The 16,162-nt window shown below is 31.4% G+C and overlaps 1 protein-coding gene across 1 annotated transcript in view; it reads left to right on the forward strand.

Annotated features, from left to right (window-relative positions):
* LOC114327579 (zinc finger protein ZIC 4) overlaps positions 1-10,956 on the forward strand; it is a 168,489-nt gene extending 157,533 nt beyond the window's left edge. Inside the window, exon 3 of the mRNA XM_050657992.1 lies at positions 1,081-10,956. Within this exon, the coding sequence (XP_050513949.1) occupies positions 1,081-1,326 (246 nt within the window). The 3' untranslated portion in view covers positions 1,327-10,956. The remainder of the gene's footprint in view (positions 1-1,080) is intronic.
* Positions 10,957-16,162: the final 5,206 nt, after the last annotated feature.

Genomic DNA, 16,162 nt, shown 5'->3' on the forward strand with positions numbered 1-16,162 from the left:
TTAAATCTATAATAATATTTCCGTCTTTATTCTTAAGCAAACTTATTTGATATCTTCTTTGAGTTACTGTAATTTCCTTGTGTCCTACTTTCTTTTCATAGTCTTCCATTTCTACACATTGTTCTTTTTCCATGATTCTTTGGCCTTCTTTATTCTTTGCTTTATGCTCTTATTAACCTCTCTGTATTTTTCTGCATTATTCTTCATTTTATGTCTTTCATCTATTAGTTCTATTATGTCTGGTGTCATCCGCCCCTTATGTTTCTTTGCAGATTTGGTTAGGTGTTTCTTTCCCGTAGTTCTTATTATAGTGTTTATATACTTAAGTTTTTCATATGTTGTCTGTTCTACGGATTTGCCTTTCTACTACACTGACGCTGCTGTTTATTTCTTCTCGCACTGTTTGTCTGACTGGGATGGTGGTTTTTCTCATTTTCTTTGGTCTAGCTTCTAACACAGATACTACTGGATTATGATCATGATCCGAACCGATATCAGTTCCAGGGTAAGTTTTAGTAGATTTCACGGCATCACGGCTTTTTGTCACCATTATGTAATCTATTTGGTTTCTGATTACTTTTTCTTGTGTGTGTTGAGGTGACGTCCACGTATACAGTCGCCTTGGGAATAATTTAAAGAATATATTAGTTATTATTAAATCTTCGCTTTGACAAAACTGAACTAAACGATCACCCCTTTCATTTATATTACCTAAGTCATATTCACCGATATTTTCTCCAACTTTACCCTGGCCTACCTTGGCGTTCAGATCGTCCATTACTATGTTAATGTGTTTTCTCTTGTTGTTCTCATCACCTCTTCTAAGTTATTATAGAATTGTTCTATTTCCTCTTCGTCTTTGTCTGCTGTAGGAGTGTACTTACACTTGTATGATGTTTATTATGTTCTTCTTATCTTTCAATTGTATTAACATCACGCGCTCTGAGAATGGAGTAAAGTTTACTACAGCATTTTTCAATTTTTTTGAGATGATGATTCCAACATAATTGTTGATATTGGTAATACTTTAACAGAATTTTGTGTTATAAATTGTCACTTTAATCAAAATTTCCTTTCTAGGTACACGGTTGCTCTGGAAGGTCACCTCACCACTACGAAAGCGACGGAGAAGAATCAAATTCCTCATCGGCGGGAAGTATATCCGTCGCTGCCTCTCCTCACGTCCAGATGCCCTCACAGATTCCTGGCACTACCTCGTTAAGTGATTGGTACGTGTGCCAACCCACACCAGCTCCCCCGGATCCTCTGGGAAGCTTAGGACACTTTGGAAATCTTCATCACAGTGGTGCGACGGCAGCCTATTAGTCTTCTTTGTTTATTTTCGTGTTTGGTTTTTAAATATTCTTTGTAATGCACTGATTTTTGAACTCGGAGGATAAGAAATAACCAAAAATAATCAAAATAATTTTTAGTTTAAGTGGAGAGTCAGTTTTTTTACTTTTTATATTGATTTTGTTTTAATAGTAAAATTTTCAAGCCCTAATAGAACCTGTGATAGAACCGTAAATTTAATAATTCAAAATGTGTTGACACTATCTACTTATAGTGCAATCAACAGCCATTTTATAGTGGAATTTTGAGAATCGAGGTCGATTTCCTTGAAAATTTTGATTTAGGTAGTACATATTTATAACCTTTGTCAAAATCTACCCTACGTTGAAGCGGGCTCTTGTCCTGGGGGTGGAAACCACCCCATCTAGGGGATGAAAATTTTTTCAATTAAAATAAAGCTTTCAAATGGGCTCGGCTAACAGTTTTTTGCATAAGAATTGACTGACTTATGACGAAAATAAAGTCGCCCCTTGCTTTCTTTTAGAAATGTCACAATTAAACCGTTGTCATTACAATCCTAATAGAAATAAATAGCTTCCCACTTGAAATTATACTTATTTCTGTACCAAGTCAGTAAAGTTACTCTTTGTGGAACGAGTCTGATATTATGAGCAGAGCGAGCATGGCGAGCGAGGCGAATAACAGACGAGTTTGATAAAGAGTCTTTACTGACGTGGTGCATACAAAATTTTATCGCCAACAATTTGATATTGGTTTTAACACTTACTTACAATTTACAATTTAAAAAGTTTTTAAATTTTAGACATCATAATAATTTCATGACACTGATGACAGATAACTTTTGCAAGATGGCCGCTTTCGATTTTTAATCGATATATATCAATATTGAATAATTACTAAATCGGTTTTAAATTAAAAAAGTTTTAATTTATCTATAAATATGAATATAATTACAAAATGCTACAGAATTTTCCTTTTTTGACATAAATTTAATTGATAATATCGCCAATTGTGTACAATATTTTTAATAATTAAAGTAAATAAATTTTAAGTTCACTGAAGTACTCGCCATTCGATTAATCTCGCCAATCTCGGTTAATTTGATTAATCGCGGCAGGTAAAGTAAAATTCTTCTTTCAGTACAATAAAGTGTTACTTTACTGCCGTAAACGAGGGCAAATGAGTACAATAATGAATGACTTTAGTGACGGTTGGCGATAAAATTTATTATTTAGGTATAATTGATACGATTCATGTGATTTGACCGGTTTGGAATGCTTAGTTTAGAAAAAAAAAGTTGATTAAATTGAAAATGACATTTTTATAATTTACAAAAAACGTGCATTGTTCTTAAATAAACCTAAAAGTATTCATGATAAAAAGAATTAAAATTTTTAGTTTAAAAATTGTACAATTAATATTTGAAACATTTTTTCATATTATGAATACTTTAGATTTAATTAAGTAAAATGCACTTTTTTTTAATTATAAACATATCATTTTCGATTTAGTCAACTATTTTTTCTAAATTAAGCATTTCAAACCAGTCAAATCACATGGATCGTATCAAAACCTAAATAAGGTTAATTTTTAATGAACTAAAAGATGTGTTTTAAAAGTTTTGTCAAGAAAGTACACCACATTCGAGTTATTTGAAATTGACGGTTCTCCATTTCGAGGTCCTTCGAAAATAACCATCCTTAAAGAGCAATAACTCAACAATCTTTTTGTTTTTTTATTAGCGACAATTTTGGTCTGAATATTTTTTATTAAATTAAAACTTTTTAAGTTATTCATGAAAAACGGTTATAAAACGTGAGTTTTTTTAATGAAAAATACATACTTTCAATCGCTAATAACTTAGAAAGTATCAACTTTGCAAAAAAATTTTATAGAACAAAATTTACTCAGCATTGGTCAATCCATCAACTTCCATAGTAGACCAGTAAGGATCTGTGAAAAAACGTCTATTTTTGGATGTGAGAGGTGACATTCGGATTTTTGCAGATAAAGTTAGGTGACACCTTCAGTAATAATAATTGACTTATGCTCCTTCTCAAATATGCCCGGAACATTAATAAAAAAATTAAAATATTTAAAAATTTCTAAAAACGTCGATTTTTTCTGCTTTCTCTGCTTTCTTTTAAAACGATTCGTTTTGGAACAAAGTCGTAGAGAAATAAAATAAAGATAATTGAATTTTGTATGATATACGACTGGTCAAAAATGTCTTAACGTATTACCTTTTCTGCAATATAGCAATAAATACAAAATAAGGGGGCAAAATACGCCTGTTATTATTCAATGTTTTTAACCACTTTGGTGGCACTTAGAACCTTAGGTATTCGCTTAGGAAATTCTTTGTAACATACTTAAACCGTGTACCAAATTTCATTAAAATCGACCTAATACATTTTGCATAATAAATTTGCAATCTAAATGTTTTTAAAAAAGTTCAAATTTTTCAAAATCTGAACAAAAATTAGACCATTTAGAAGTTGTCTAATTTTTTACATATAAAGAGGTGCTCTACCTATCTAATACACTTTACAGAATTAAAATCGGATTATTTAAGGGGCTTCAGCAATGTTTTAAACTTATAAACAATTTTTTGGCTTATAAACAAATAGCTTTGTTTAATAATAAAGAAATTAATTTTTTAAAACCGGTATAATTTGACTTAAACTTTCAAATGCGGTCAGCAGAATTGCTATTTTATTTTTTAATCAAAAGTTATTCGCGTTCAAAGATTGCATTTTTCGAATTTTTGAAAGTTCCACTGTGTTTATCTCGAAAACTATGCATCCTACGAAAAAACTTGTAAGAACTTTTTTTGCTTAGAATTACCCAAGAAATACAAAAAAATGTTTTATTTTGCGAAAAATCGATGTTATGTAATTCCTCAAGTTCTTTGTTTATAACAATCTTATCGACATCCGGATCAACTGTTACCCAAAAAAATCGTGTTCTACTGGTCAAAAAATACATAAAAATCTTAGGTAAGTCCATCTAAATAAAGGAGCCCGTAGCACCCCCTCCTGGCCACAGGACTAATTTGTTTATAAGCCAAAAAATTGTTTATAACTTTAAAACATTGCTGAGGCTGCTTAAACAATCCGATTTCAATTCTGTAAAGTGCATTAGAAAGTTGGAGTGCTTCTTTATATGTAAAAAAATTGACAAATCTTTGTATGTACTAGTTTTTGTTGTGCAAGATTTTTAAAAATTTTAATTTTTTAAAAAAAGTTTAGATTGCAAAATTTTTATTCAAAATCTAGTAAGTCAATTTTAATGAAATTTGGTGTACGGTTTTAGCACATTACAAAAACTTTCTAAGCGAATTAGGAAGGTTCCAAGTGTAACCTAAGTGATGAAAAATCATTGAATAAGGACAGGCTTGTTTTGCCCCCTTATTTTATATTTATTGCTATTTTGCAGCAAGGGTGATAAATTAAGACATTTTTAACCAATCGCATCTGATAGAAAATATTTAATTATCTTTGTTTTATTCCTATACGACTTTGTTCCAAAATGAATCGTTTTAAAGTTATAAGCAAAAAAAGTAGAAAAAAAACGAAATTTTTTGAAATTTTTAAATATTTTATTTTTTTTATTAATATTCCGGGCATATTTGAGAAGGAGCATAAATCAATTAATATTAACGAAGTTATCACCTAACTTTATCCGCAAAAATCTGAATGCCACCTCTCACATCCACCTAAAAACAGATCCTTACTGGTCTATAGTTATTTTGATTTGATTGTATTTGATTTGAGTATTTGATTGAAAAAAAAAATTCATCTCCTAGATCGGGTTGTCTTCACCCCCGGGCAAAAGCCCGGTTCGGCATAGGGTAGTTTTCGAAGAAGAGGGTCAACCGAGCTTAAATCCAAATTAAATCCGTGTTGATTCTTAAAATTCCACGGTTTTACAGTTTTTTCCTGTTTTCTGACAGCAGTAGAATGTATCTTCTTTTTTGTGTCAATTAATTTAATTCAAAATAATTGTTCTTAGACACACTGTATAAATAATGATGTCAATGTTTATATTACTGAATAAAAAAGCATATTACAGAATCATAATATGGCATATTTATGATTTTCATGACTTGAAGATGCTCTTTTCAATCTTTGTATAATTACTGTATTCCTTCCTTGTTCTTGTCTTGTCACAAATGTGTTGATCAATATAATTAAATTTATCTAAAATCTAAATCAGTTATTTTTATAAAAAAATTCACACATAAATAAAAATTTCTAATTGGATACGTCACACCTACACTAACAGCTGGAGTTGCATTTTCCTAGACGAGGATAAAATAATCAACACATTCTTGCTGTTAGTGTTTTTCAAAGATTTGATTTATTTGTATTTATGACAAGTCATATAACGTCAAAATAAGCTTTATGGCTTCATTAATAAATCATTAATAATTATGTTCCGTCTAATCAAAAGTGATTTTATGGTTGAGTTACTACTACTCTAGCTGAAAGGTTACTCAAAGAAATGTTTTTTTTTTCATTATGGTTTCACTTTGTCTTTCAAAACTGTTATTATTTTATCTTTTTTGGTATTGATTCTTTAGTTTTTCTTTAAAAAGTAGAGACATAGCTGGCTTGTATCATAAAAACTCATACAATTGTAGAGTCGACTGGGAAAATGATGATAAATGAAGAAGAAATTCGGATAACTTGGTATACCTACGAAATAACCTATTAACCCTAGAACATAGAGATTTTAAGACCTACTTAAGATCTATTTAAGAAAAGCAGAAGATAGAGATTCATTTCATTGAACACTACGAACACTAATACTGTTGATTTCAACAAAATCGCATAAAAGAGATGAAGAGCGTAGGCGCCAAATTTCGGACAAATGCTTTTTAAATGCATTCCTTATTTTCGAATCCTGAGAAAACTAATAAATAATCAACTATTTTCAATGGTAAAATTGTGGCTTATTTTCCATTGAAAATAGTTGATTATAAAAATGCCACAAGGAAATAGCTTTAGAACAAAACTAATAAATATTTTTGAAAAATTTAAACGCAGAATGAAAGACTACATTATTACCGAGGGCCGAAAATCCCTTAGAATAAACAATGAATGAGATATTTGAAATTAAAAAACACATTAAATTTTCTCTTTTTTTTACCCCTGTGACTTATTAAAATAAACATAGAAGTTTTCAGAGACTTTCGGCCCTCGGCGATAATGTAATATTTCATTCAGCGTTTAAATTTTTCAAACATACTTATTAGTTTTCTTAAGATTCGAAAAAAATGAATGCATATAAAAAGCATTGCGCCTATGCTCTTAAAAAAATTGCTTACGGGATTTCTCAACGGGCCGGATAAAGTAAGCAAAAGGGCCGGCTCTTGCCCACCCCTGCAGTAAAAGTTTGTTATTATTCATAAGTCCCTTTTGTCTGTTTTTGTCTTTAGAATTTGGACTTATTTTACTTGTCTTATTTTGTCAAATGCATTTTCAATATCAACGTACCAAACATGCACATCCACATTCATATCTACGCATCTTTAAGTTATCACATTAAAACCAAATAACGTCTCGCTGGCTTCCAGTCCGTTTCTGAACCCAAACCAAAGAATATAGACGTGAGTAGAAGGGTACTGCCCCGTAACGTTTTAGCATATGATTTTGTGTTCCCACTGAGTAGGTGCACAGACCTGACAACGACTACGGAGCTTATGCGATCTCACCACCGCCCGCACCGCGGCCGCAACATCCCTCGTCAACAAGCTTGCTTTGAAGTGACAAATAAACGTGACCGTCTGTTCCATATAAAAGCTTCTTCTAGAAGAGTATATATGAAGAGCTTATGTCCAAAGTGTCTTAAATCCAAAATTTCGATTTTTTAATTTTTTTTAATCTTTATAGATTTCTTCAGGTCTAGAATAAAGTTTTAGGTACCAAAACGACTTATTTACCATTTAAAAGTGCATATGAAAATTGTAAAATTGTATAATTTCTATGTTAAATTTATATGAAAATCTGTAATTTCTGAGGTTTACTATTACATGGATTTAAGACACTTTGGAAATAAGCTCTTCATATATTCCTTGCCCAAACTGACTTTCACCTATTCCCTCTTCCAGTTTTTTATTTATACGACCATGAACTATCTTCAAGAATTATTTGATAACTTGACTTTTCAAATTTCTAATATCCTCAGTATTTGGTTTTTACTATGACCGTTAGCTGAGAGTTTTATATTAAGTATTCCGAAATTTACTTTGGTAACTTTCTGCCAACGTTTTTTCTTTACACTTATCACTTAATGTTCCTATTTATTATTAATGATCCTACAGGTCTTTCTTGATAATGTGTGTCGCGGTCTGCCCATCTGTCTCTGCGATAACTATCAAAGGAAAAGTCCCAATGTCCTGAAATTTGTCGTTCCACGATTTAGAATAAATATTACTACCCATCACATAACTATAAAAATGGATCGATTTACCAAAAATATTTTTGGTTTTACATTCCGGTTGTATAAACTCAATAAAAATGCGTCTTGTATGATACACGCACCTGCCTTTTTATGAAGTTTTAAATGATGAACATTTATAACTGTGTAGTAAATCAAGATTTCGGGGTAAAGAGCGGTCAATAGTATAAAAATAATGTTATAATCTCACATAAACTATAGTCCAATCACCTTTAATTCAAAAAAATTCATTAACAAAGATATTTAAAAGTAACTATGTTTTCTCTCAATTTTTAGAAGCATTTTAGAAATTAGTTTTGTAATTTGATTTCAAGCTATAAGGTTAATGTAAATAAAAAATAATTTAATAGAGATTGTTTGGTTTATGTTATCAACAGAATTGGAACTAGTGTCACCTGTCACCCATCACCTGTAATCTGTCATCCATTACCTGTCATCTGTCATTCATCACGTGTTATCTGTCAATTGTTATCATCTATATAGATTCCTACTTTATTTTAAAGTTTCGTTATTTTTCGCAATATAAAATGCAAATATTTTATACTACTATTTTTGCAAGAATTTTTTTGCTACATAGAAGAAAAAATCTCTTGTGTTGCGTTTGTTTTAGAACTGTTGTAATAAAATTCATGATATTTTAAGTATAGACACAAAATCCACACCAAAGACAGACGATACACTGTTGTTGTGCGTATTTATATGCATATTAGACTGATTCTATGATTCATTTTATATAAAACCCACAAGGAAAATAATTTTTTGTAGTCGGCTGTATACCATTAATCACAAAAAATTAGTTTAAATCCTTTATAAAAGGTATATTTAATTTAAAAAATTCTCTTGAAGGGCTACATCAGAGAATGTTTTCGAACTAAATAGTTCATCATCAGTGCTGCTAACAGGTTTAACATGCTTGAGCCACCAAAATATAGGGGTGAAAACCCTTTAAATGTTATACAGTTGTAGAAAATTTACATGTTTATATGAAATTAAGTGTGATGTTTAAAACAGCTACTGAAGTTGCTATTTAGAGTTCGTAATGTGAGGTTAGAGCATATGGACTAGATATAAACACCAGCAAAACCAAGCTAATGATCATCAGCAAGCAAAACATAACTGAAGCAAATCTGTATGCGAACCAAATGAGAATTGAACGTGTCCCACAATACAACTACTTGGGAACTATAATCAATGAGTCGTGGGACAATACTCAAGAGATTAGATGTCGCATCGGAAAGGCAAAAAGTGCATTCTTGACTATGAGCTCTGTTTTCAAGAGCCATGACCTCACCCTAAAAACAAAAATAAGACTCGTTAAATGTTACGTGTACTCAGTGCTTCTATACGGAGTAGAAACGTGGACATTGAAGGCAGAAACTCTATCGAAACTGCAGGATTTTGAGGTATGGTTGTACAGAAGGATCCTGAAGATACCATGGACAGACAAAATCACCAATGAAAAAGTACTACGGAGGATGAACACAACCGCAGATTTATTCAACATCGTGTAAGCTGCAGTACTTGGGACATATAATGAGAAATCAAGGCAGATACGAGCTACTCCAATGCATTTTACAAGGTAATATTGAAGGAAAAAGGGCCCCAGGACGAAGAAGAATATCCTGGCTTGCTAACCTGAGAGCATGGTATAGAAAGACGTCGACACAACTATTCCGTATAGCAACCAACATAGTCATCATAGCCAGAATGATCGCCAACGTTCGGAACGGACAGGCACCCTAAGAAGAAGAATGTGAGGTTCTGCCCCTCGGACTAACACCCCACGTGTTGTGGGGATTCCTATGTAAAATCTAAGAATATTTTAAACATCATACCTAATTTCATATAAATATGTAAATTTTCTCCAACTGTATAACAGTATAAGGGTTTTAGCCCTATATTGTGGTGGTTCAAGCATGTAAAACTTATTAGCAGCAATGATGATGAACTTTTTAGATCGAAAACTTTGTGTGATGTAGCCCGAAAGGGATTTCTTTTTAAAATAACATATACCTTTTATAAAGAACTTTAAGGGGTTACATAGGTCTTGCGGTTAAAAAAAGTGACTTTTGAAAAAAATTGTATCTCGAAAACTAAAAATTATTTTTATTTATAATTTCAACATGTAAAAGGTACTTAAGTACTTAAGGTACTCTCAAAAAAATTTTCAGCCAAAAATATTCATTTTTGTAGAGTTGACTGCAATTTTTCGACAGCAGCCCTTTTTTTGCGGTGGGCAGAATAATTAAGTCCAGTCTCATCTGAAATCAAAAAGTCAAAAAGTTTCTTGTAGTTTATACCTCTGGCTAGTGAATTAATGAAGGAATTTTTATTAGGCGAAGTTGTTTTTGTTTTATAAAAAAAACTACTTTAAAAATGGTAATTTTTGAAAAAATTAGAAAAATTGGGGTCGAAAATGTGTTTAAACTGATGTAAAATCTTCAAATTTCATTTTCTTTAAATTCATTCGTTCATTCAGATGTATAAGCCTTCATTCATTCAGCCTAGCCAGATGTATAAACTATAAGAAACTTTTTGATTTTTTGATTTCAGACGAGACTGTACTTAGTTATGCTGCCCACCGCAAAAAAGGGTTGTTTTCCGAAAAATTGCAGTCAACTCTACAAAAATGAATATTTCTGGCTAAAAAAATTTTTTTAGAGTACCTAGGTACTATACTTTTACATGTTCTAATCATAATTAAAAATAATTTTTAGTTTTCGAGATATAATTTTTTTAAAAAGTCACTTTTTTTACCCGCAAGACCTATGTAACCCCTTAATTAATTTTTTCATTTTATATTTTAATAACATTAGGCATTTTAAATTCAGCACAAATAGAGAGTGTATTTCTTATCCAATTTGAAAATCAGTGTAGCCCTGACTGTGAGTTAAAACTAAAAGCATAGATGTATTTTATTATGTTTTCGTGCAATTTTTTGACCGAGTGAGTTTCCTGGTTAAAGAAGTCTTCGTTGTTCTATTTATGGATATTATAACTGCGTTGTAGTTGCGGCTGCAACCAGATTATACTGTATATTTGTATAAATTATTTCAATTTATTGCATAAGGCTACAAATGTATAAAGCGACAAATTTTAAATGTAAATAATAATGTTTGATCATCAGGGATCTCTGTATATCTATATAATTATAAATTTATTAAAATATACGAAAATATCGACTGAACGTGTTTCTTTTCTTCTTTTCTTTGTAGCGAAGCTACATAGATGGCCTAATAACGAAATATACCAATTAGTCCAGGGCGCATCTGTTTTGAGATGGACGTTGACAGGTGACTCAAATTTTTTGCAGAAATTGCTTGAAAATAACTCAAATAATAATATTTGCGTTATCCTCCCACTCAAAATGGTCCGGAACATTGTTTAAATAATCAAAATGTCAAAATATGAAGGAAAAATTCGATTTTTTTATTGGTTTTTTGATTATAACTTTAAAACTATTTATTTCTAAGAAAAGTACTAACATAAAAGTTGCGTAATTAAATTTCCTACAATATGGAGGTAGTTAAAAATTTAAAAAAAGTCACCCTTGTTGCAAAATAGCAATAATTGCGAAAAAAACATACAAAAACAAGTATTCGCCTTATACGTCTTCAACCATTTATGCTACACTTAGGACCTTCATATTTCACCCAGAAAAACTTTATGATACAGTAAAACAATACTGTAAATTTCATTAAGATGGGTTCAATAGATTTTGCAAAATAAATTTTGCAATCCAGCTTTCGCAAAAAAATTCATTTTTTTAAATGTTGCAGAACTGAAAATAAAGCAGATAGCAAGTTGAATTTTTTTTGCTCATAGAAGTGTACTGTACCTTTCATTTGCAATTTGCAAAATTAAAATCGATTAATTACCACGGCGTCAGGAAATTTTTTAAATAAACATTAATTTTTGGTGCTACGCGTAGGACAGCGGTGCTCGATTCACACAAGTTGTTTTCCACCAAAATTTCTTCCAATCTTTATCTAATATATTATAGTCCTGTCGCCAGGGGGGGTACAACGGCCTCGTTAATTCAGATGGACTTACCCAAGTTTTTTTTATGTATTTTGACCCGTAGAACCCGAATTTTTTGGGTAACAGTTGATCCGGATGTCGATAAGATTGTTATAGACCAAGAACTTGAGGAATCAAATAACAGCGATTTTTGGCAAAACAAAACAATATTTTGTATTTTTTGGGTCATTTTAAGCAAAAAATATTTCTACAAGTTTTTTAGTAGGATGCACAGTTTTCGAGATAAACGCGGTTGAACTTTCAAAAAATCGAAAAACTGCAATTTTTAAACCCGAATAACTTTTGATTAAAAAATAAAATAGCAATTCTGCTTAGCGCCTTTGAAAGTTCAAGTCAAATTATGTCGGTTTTGATTATTTGCATTGCTAAAAATTTATTGTGTTATTGTTAAACAAAGCTACAAACAACTAGTGCGTGAGTGATGTTTCTATGATTTCTCATTTAAAATCGAACGAGTAGGTAGAATAGGTACTAGTGCAATCAAGACTATTTCTACGTTACATGCGTTAAAACGCATGTAAAAGCACGGGAAACCCTACGTGTTTATAGCTTTGTTAAACAATAAAAAAATAAATTTTTACCAACGCAAATAATCAAAACCGATATAATTTGACTTAAACTTTCAAATGCGGTAAGCAGACTTGCTATTTTATTTTTTAATCAAAAGTTATTCGGGTTCAAAAATTGCAATTTTTCGATTTTTTTAAAGTTCAACCGCGTTTATCTCGAAAACTGTGCATCCTACGAAAAAACTTGTAGAAATATTTTTTACTTAAAATGGCCCAAAAAATACAAAATATTGTTTTGTTTTGCCAAAAATCGCTGTTATTTGATTCCTCAAGTTCTTGGTCTATAACAATCTTATCGACATCCGGATCAACTGTTACCCAAAAAATTCGTGTTCTACGGGTCAAAATACATAAAAAAAACTTGAGTAAGTCCATCTGAATTAACGAGGCCGTTGTACCCCCCCTGGCGACAGGACTATTATTTTCTTACTCTATATTGTGTTGTATTTTAATATTTTAATTCCAGAAAAACCAATCTAATTTTATTATTGTTTGTGAAATATTGTTTAAAAAATTGCATATGCTTAAAAATAATAAACTTTTATTCTCTAACTTAAAATATATGAACAAAGAAAGTTTTTGCTAAAAAACTGTTATTTCAAAGGATAGAGTATGTGTTTTTATTTTGCAATAAACAAATTTATTTATTTATATCGAAATGTAATAAAATTTAAAATGTATCAATCATTATGAAAGGTCATTGGAATGCCCAATCAGAGCAAACTATCCGCTGTCCTGCGCGTAGCACCAATAATTAATGTTTATTTTAAAAAAATCCTGACGCCGTGGTAGTTAATCGATTTTAGTTTTGCAAATTGTAAATGAAAGGTACAGTACAGTTCTATAAGCAAAAAAAAATTCAACTTGCTATCTGCTTTATTTTCAGTCCTGTAACATTATGAAAAAATTATTTTTTTTTTGCGAAAGCTGGATTGCAAAATTTATTTTGCAAAATCTATTCAACCCATCTTAATGAAAGTTACAGTATTGTTTTACTGTATCATAAAGTTTCTCTGGGTGAAATATGAAGGTCCTAGGTGTAGCATAAATGGTTGAAAAACGTAAAATGCGAATGCTTGTTTTTGTATGGTTTTTACGCAATTATTGCTATTTCGCAACAAGGCTGACCATTTTTTAAATTTTTAACCAATTTTATATTATAGGCAATTTAATTACGCAACTTTTTTGTCAGTACAACTTTTCTCGGAAATGAATACTTTGTAAGTTATAATCCAAAAAGGGAAAAAAATTGAATTTTTCCTTCATTTTTTGACATTTTGATTATTTAAACAATGTTCCGGACTTTTTTGAGAGGAAGGATAACTCAAATAATATTATTTGAGTTATTTTCAAGCAATTTCTGCAAAAAAATTTGAGTCACCTCTCAACGTCCAAATGTACTAATATATTTACAGATGCGCCCTGGTCTAAATGACAATACGATGGATTTAATTTCTACTACAATTCTGAAACTGGCACACAAGATACTTAACGGAGTACGGAGTAGATAGGAAATACTTCAAAAATGTAGTGCCTATATCCAAAAAAATATACTGATAACACTGCAATGCAAACCCATAAATGACGCTATTAGATGCAAAATGGGTTTACCCACAACCCAAAATTTTACCAAAACGCTTTTATTGCATTAAAGTAATAAAAGCATTGGTTGCTTGAGCCACTCTGCATCTGAAAATACTTAAATAAGGGATAACTCTAATGTAATAAAAGCGGTTTGCTAAAATTGTGGGTTGTGGGTTAGGCCATTTTGCATCTCATAGTGTCAAGTGTCATAGCGTCAAATACTTCAAGATAACAAATCAGACACAGAAGCTGAACCGTTCTACAAGCAACTACGGAATGCCATAAAATCTACCCAATAAAATATAAATAATAATTGTTGGTGACTTTCTAAAAGAAATACAGCGTCTTATCTGGGCCATTTGTTCCATAATGATAAGTTCAACCTGCTACAGCTTATAGTGGAAGGCAATATTGAAAGTAAAAGGGCTAAAAGAAGGTTTCGACAGAAAAAAAAACCTGGCTGAGAAACTTAAGAGAACGGTTCCAAATACCAGACCAGAGTCTTTAAACATAAAATCTACATACGGCACAAAGCAGAGAAACCGATCGTTTAATTGTCGCTAACCTTCGGTAGAGGACGAAGAGAAGAAGAAAAAGATTGATGACTTTAATGTCTAAGTAGGAAAAGGAGGAGTAAAAGAAGTCATGGGACCTTTTAGCTTTAGAGAAACGAATGAATGAGAAGATATATACAGTGGAACCCCGATAAGTCGGTCCCCGATAACCCGGAAGTCCGGCTAACCCGGACCGATTTTCATCAGATAAACATTTTGATTTTCAATATTTTGTATTTTTCAATTTAACTGTGGCTTATTTCCCATCAAAATAGTTAATTATCAGACAAACCTTTCAACAATAAAAATGTATTGTAATATAATATTTGAGAGATAATGTGTATGTGTGTAATTTGAACTATACGATATTAAAAATGACTCATAGCACACGCCGCAGAAACAACAGCCACCTGTCTGTAGTACCTATTCCTTTTTATTTCAAACTGTCTTAGCATTGTATAGGAAAGACTATTTAAAAAATTATTTTATAAACAATAGTCTTTAGTTTTTACTGTTCTTAAATAACATTACATCGTTGTGACTGTATTGTGTGTCTTGTATTGTTCGCTTCCGTTTGCTTACGTTTGTGTTTGATGTTTTTTTAGTAATTTTAATGAGTAGGTACTGTGCATATTTATAAATATGTTTCATGTTATTTCAATTCTAACGGAGTTTATCTGTAAGTATACCGTATTTTATTAATTTTTACCATATTCTCCGGCTATCTCGGATTTTCGATAACCCGGATCGGCCGCGGTCCCGATTAATCCGAGTTATCGAGGTTCCACTGTATTGGTATAATTCTCTCAGGAAGAAGAGCTGGTAATTAAAAGCTCGCACTATGATCTAACTCATAACTATCCAGTTGATTACATTCGTAGAAATCTCCATAAGACAATGAACAGCGCAAAATTAGAATCAAACGATTCTAAAATAGCATTAAAAGAGTAGCTTATGGAGAATGGAGAAAAGATTGACTGGACATAACCCAATACTAAGTAATTTTAGGTTCAAGGTAAAGTGATCTCTAGGCCTACAAAATACGTTGGATTTACAGTAATGAGTGCGCTAACAACCGGAAAAATAACGGAAAAGACGGATAACATAATACGTTGTGAAGTAAAAAGGGATGAAACTGCCGTCCTCAATTAAAAAGCGGTAACTGCAAAAAAAAATTGAAAATCGAGTTTTTGCTATATGTGGTGGCCTTGTGACCTTATTTATGCTTTTGCGATGTCTGAAAGCCGTATCATTTTATTTACTACCAAACTAAACAAATTGGAATATGCCGTATGAGCTAAATTTTAATAGCTGCTTAATTAAAATGCGGTATCTACAGAGTACTCAACTAAAAAGCGGTATGTGCCAGCGAGTAAACTGCTCGTCAAAAGTTAGGGATATAGAAAATTATGCTGATTTTCATAGTTGATTTTTTCGCGAATAGACGGATTCCGCTATTTTTTTTTATTTTAGCCTTTTCTTTAGTATTTACACAGTTGTGCAAAGGTTTACTCTAACTTATGTTTTGTACTTATACCGGGTGGAAGAAAAGAAATCTTTTTCTTATGTTAAGTTTGAGAGACTCTGTAGGGAGAACGAGGTACAAATGTGAGTATACATCAAAACCATATTATA

This window comes from Diabrotica virgifera, chromosome 8 (genome assembly GCF_917563875.1).
Source record: "Diabrotica virgifera virgifera chromosome 8, PGI_DIABVI_V3a".
Classification (NCBI taxonomy): Eukaryota; Metazoa; Arthropoda; class Insecta; order Coleoptera; family Chrysomelidae; genus Diabrotica; species Diabrotica virgifera.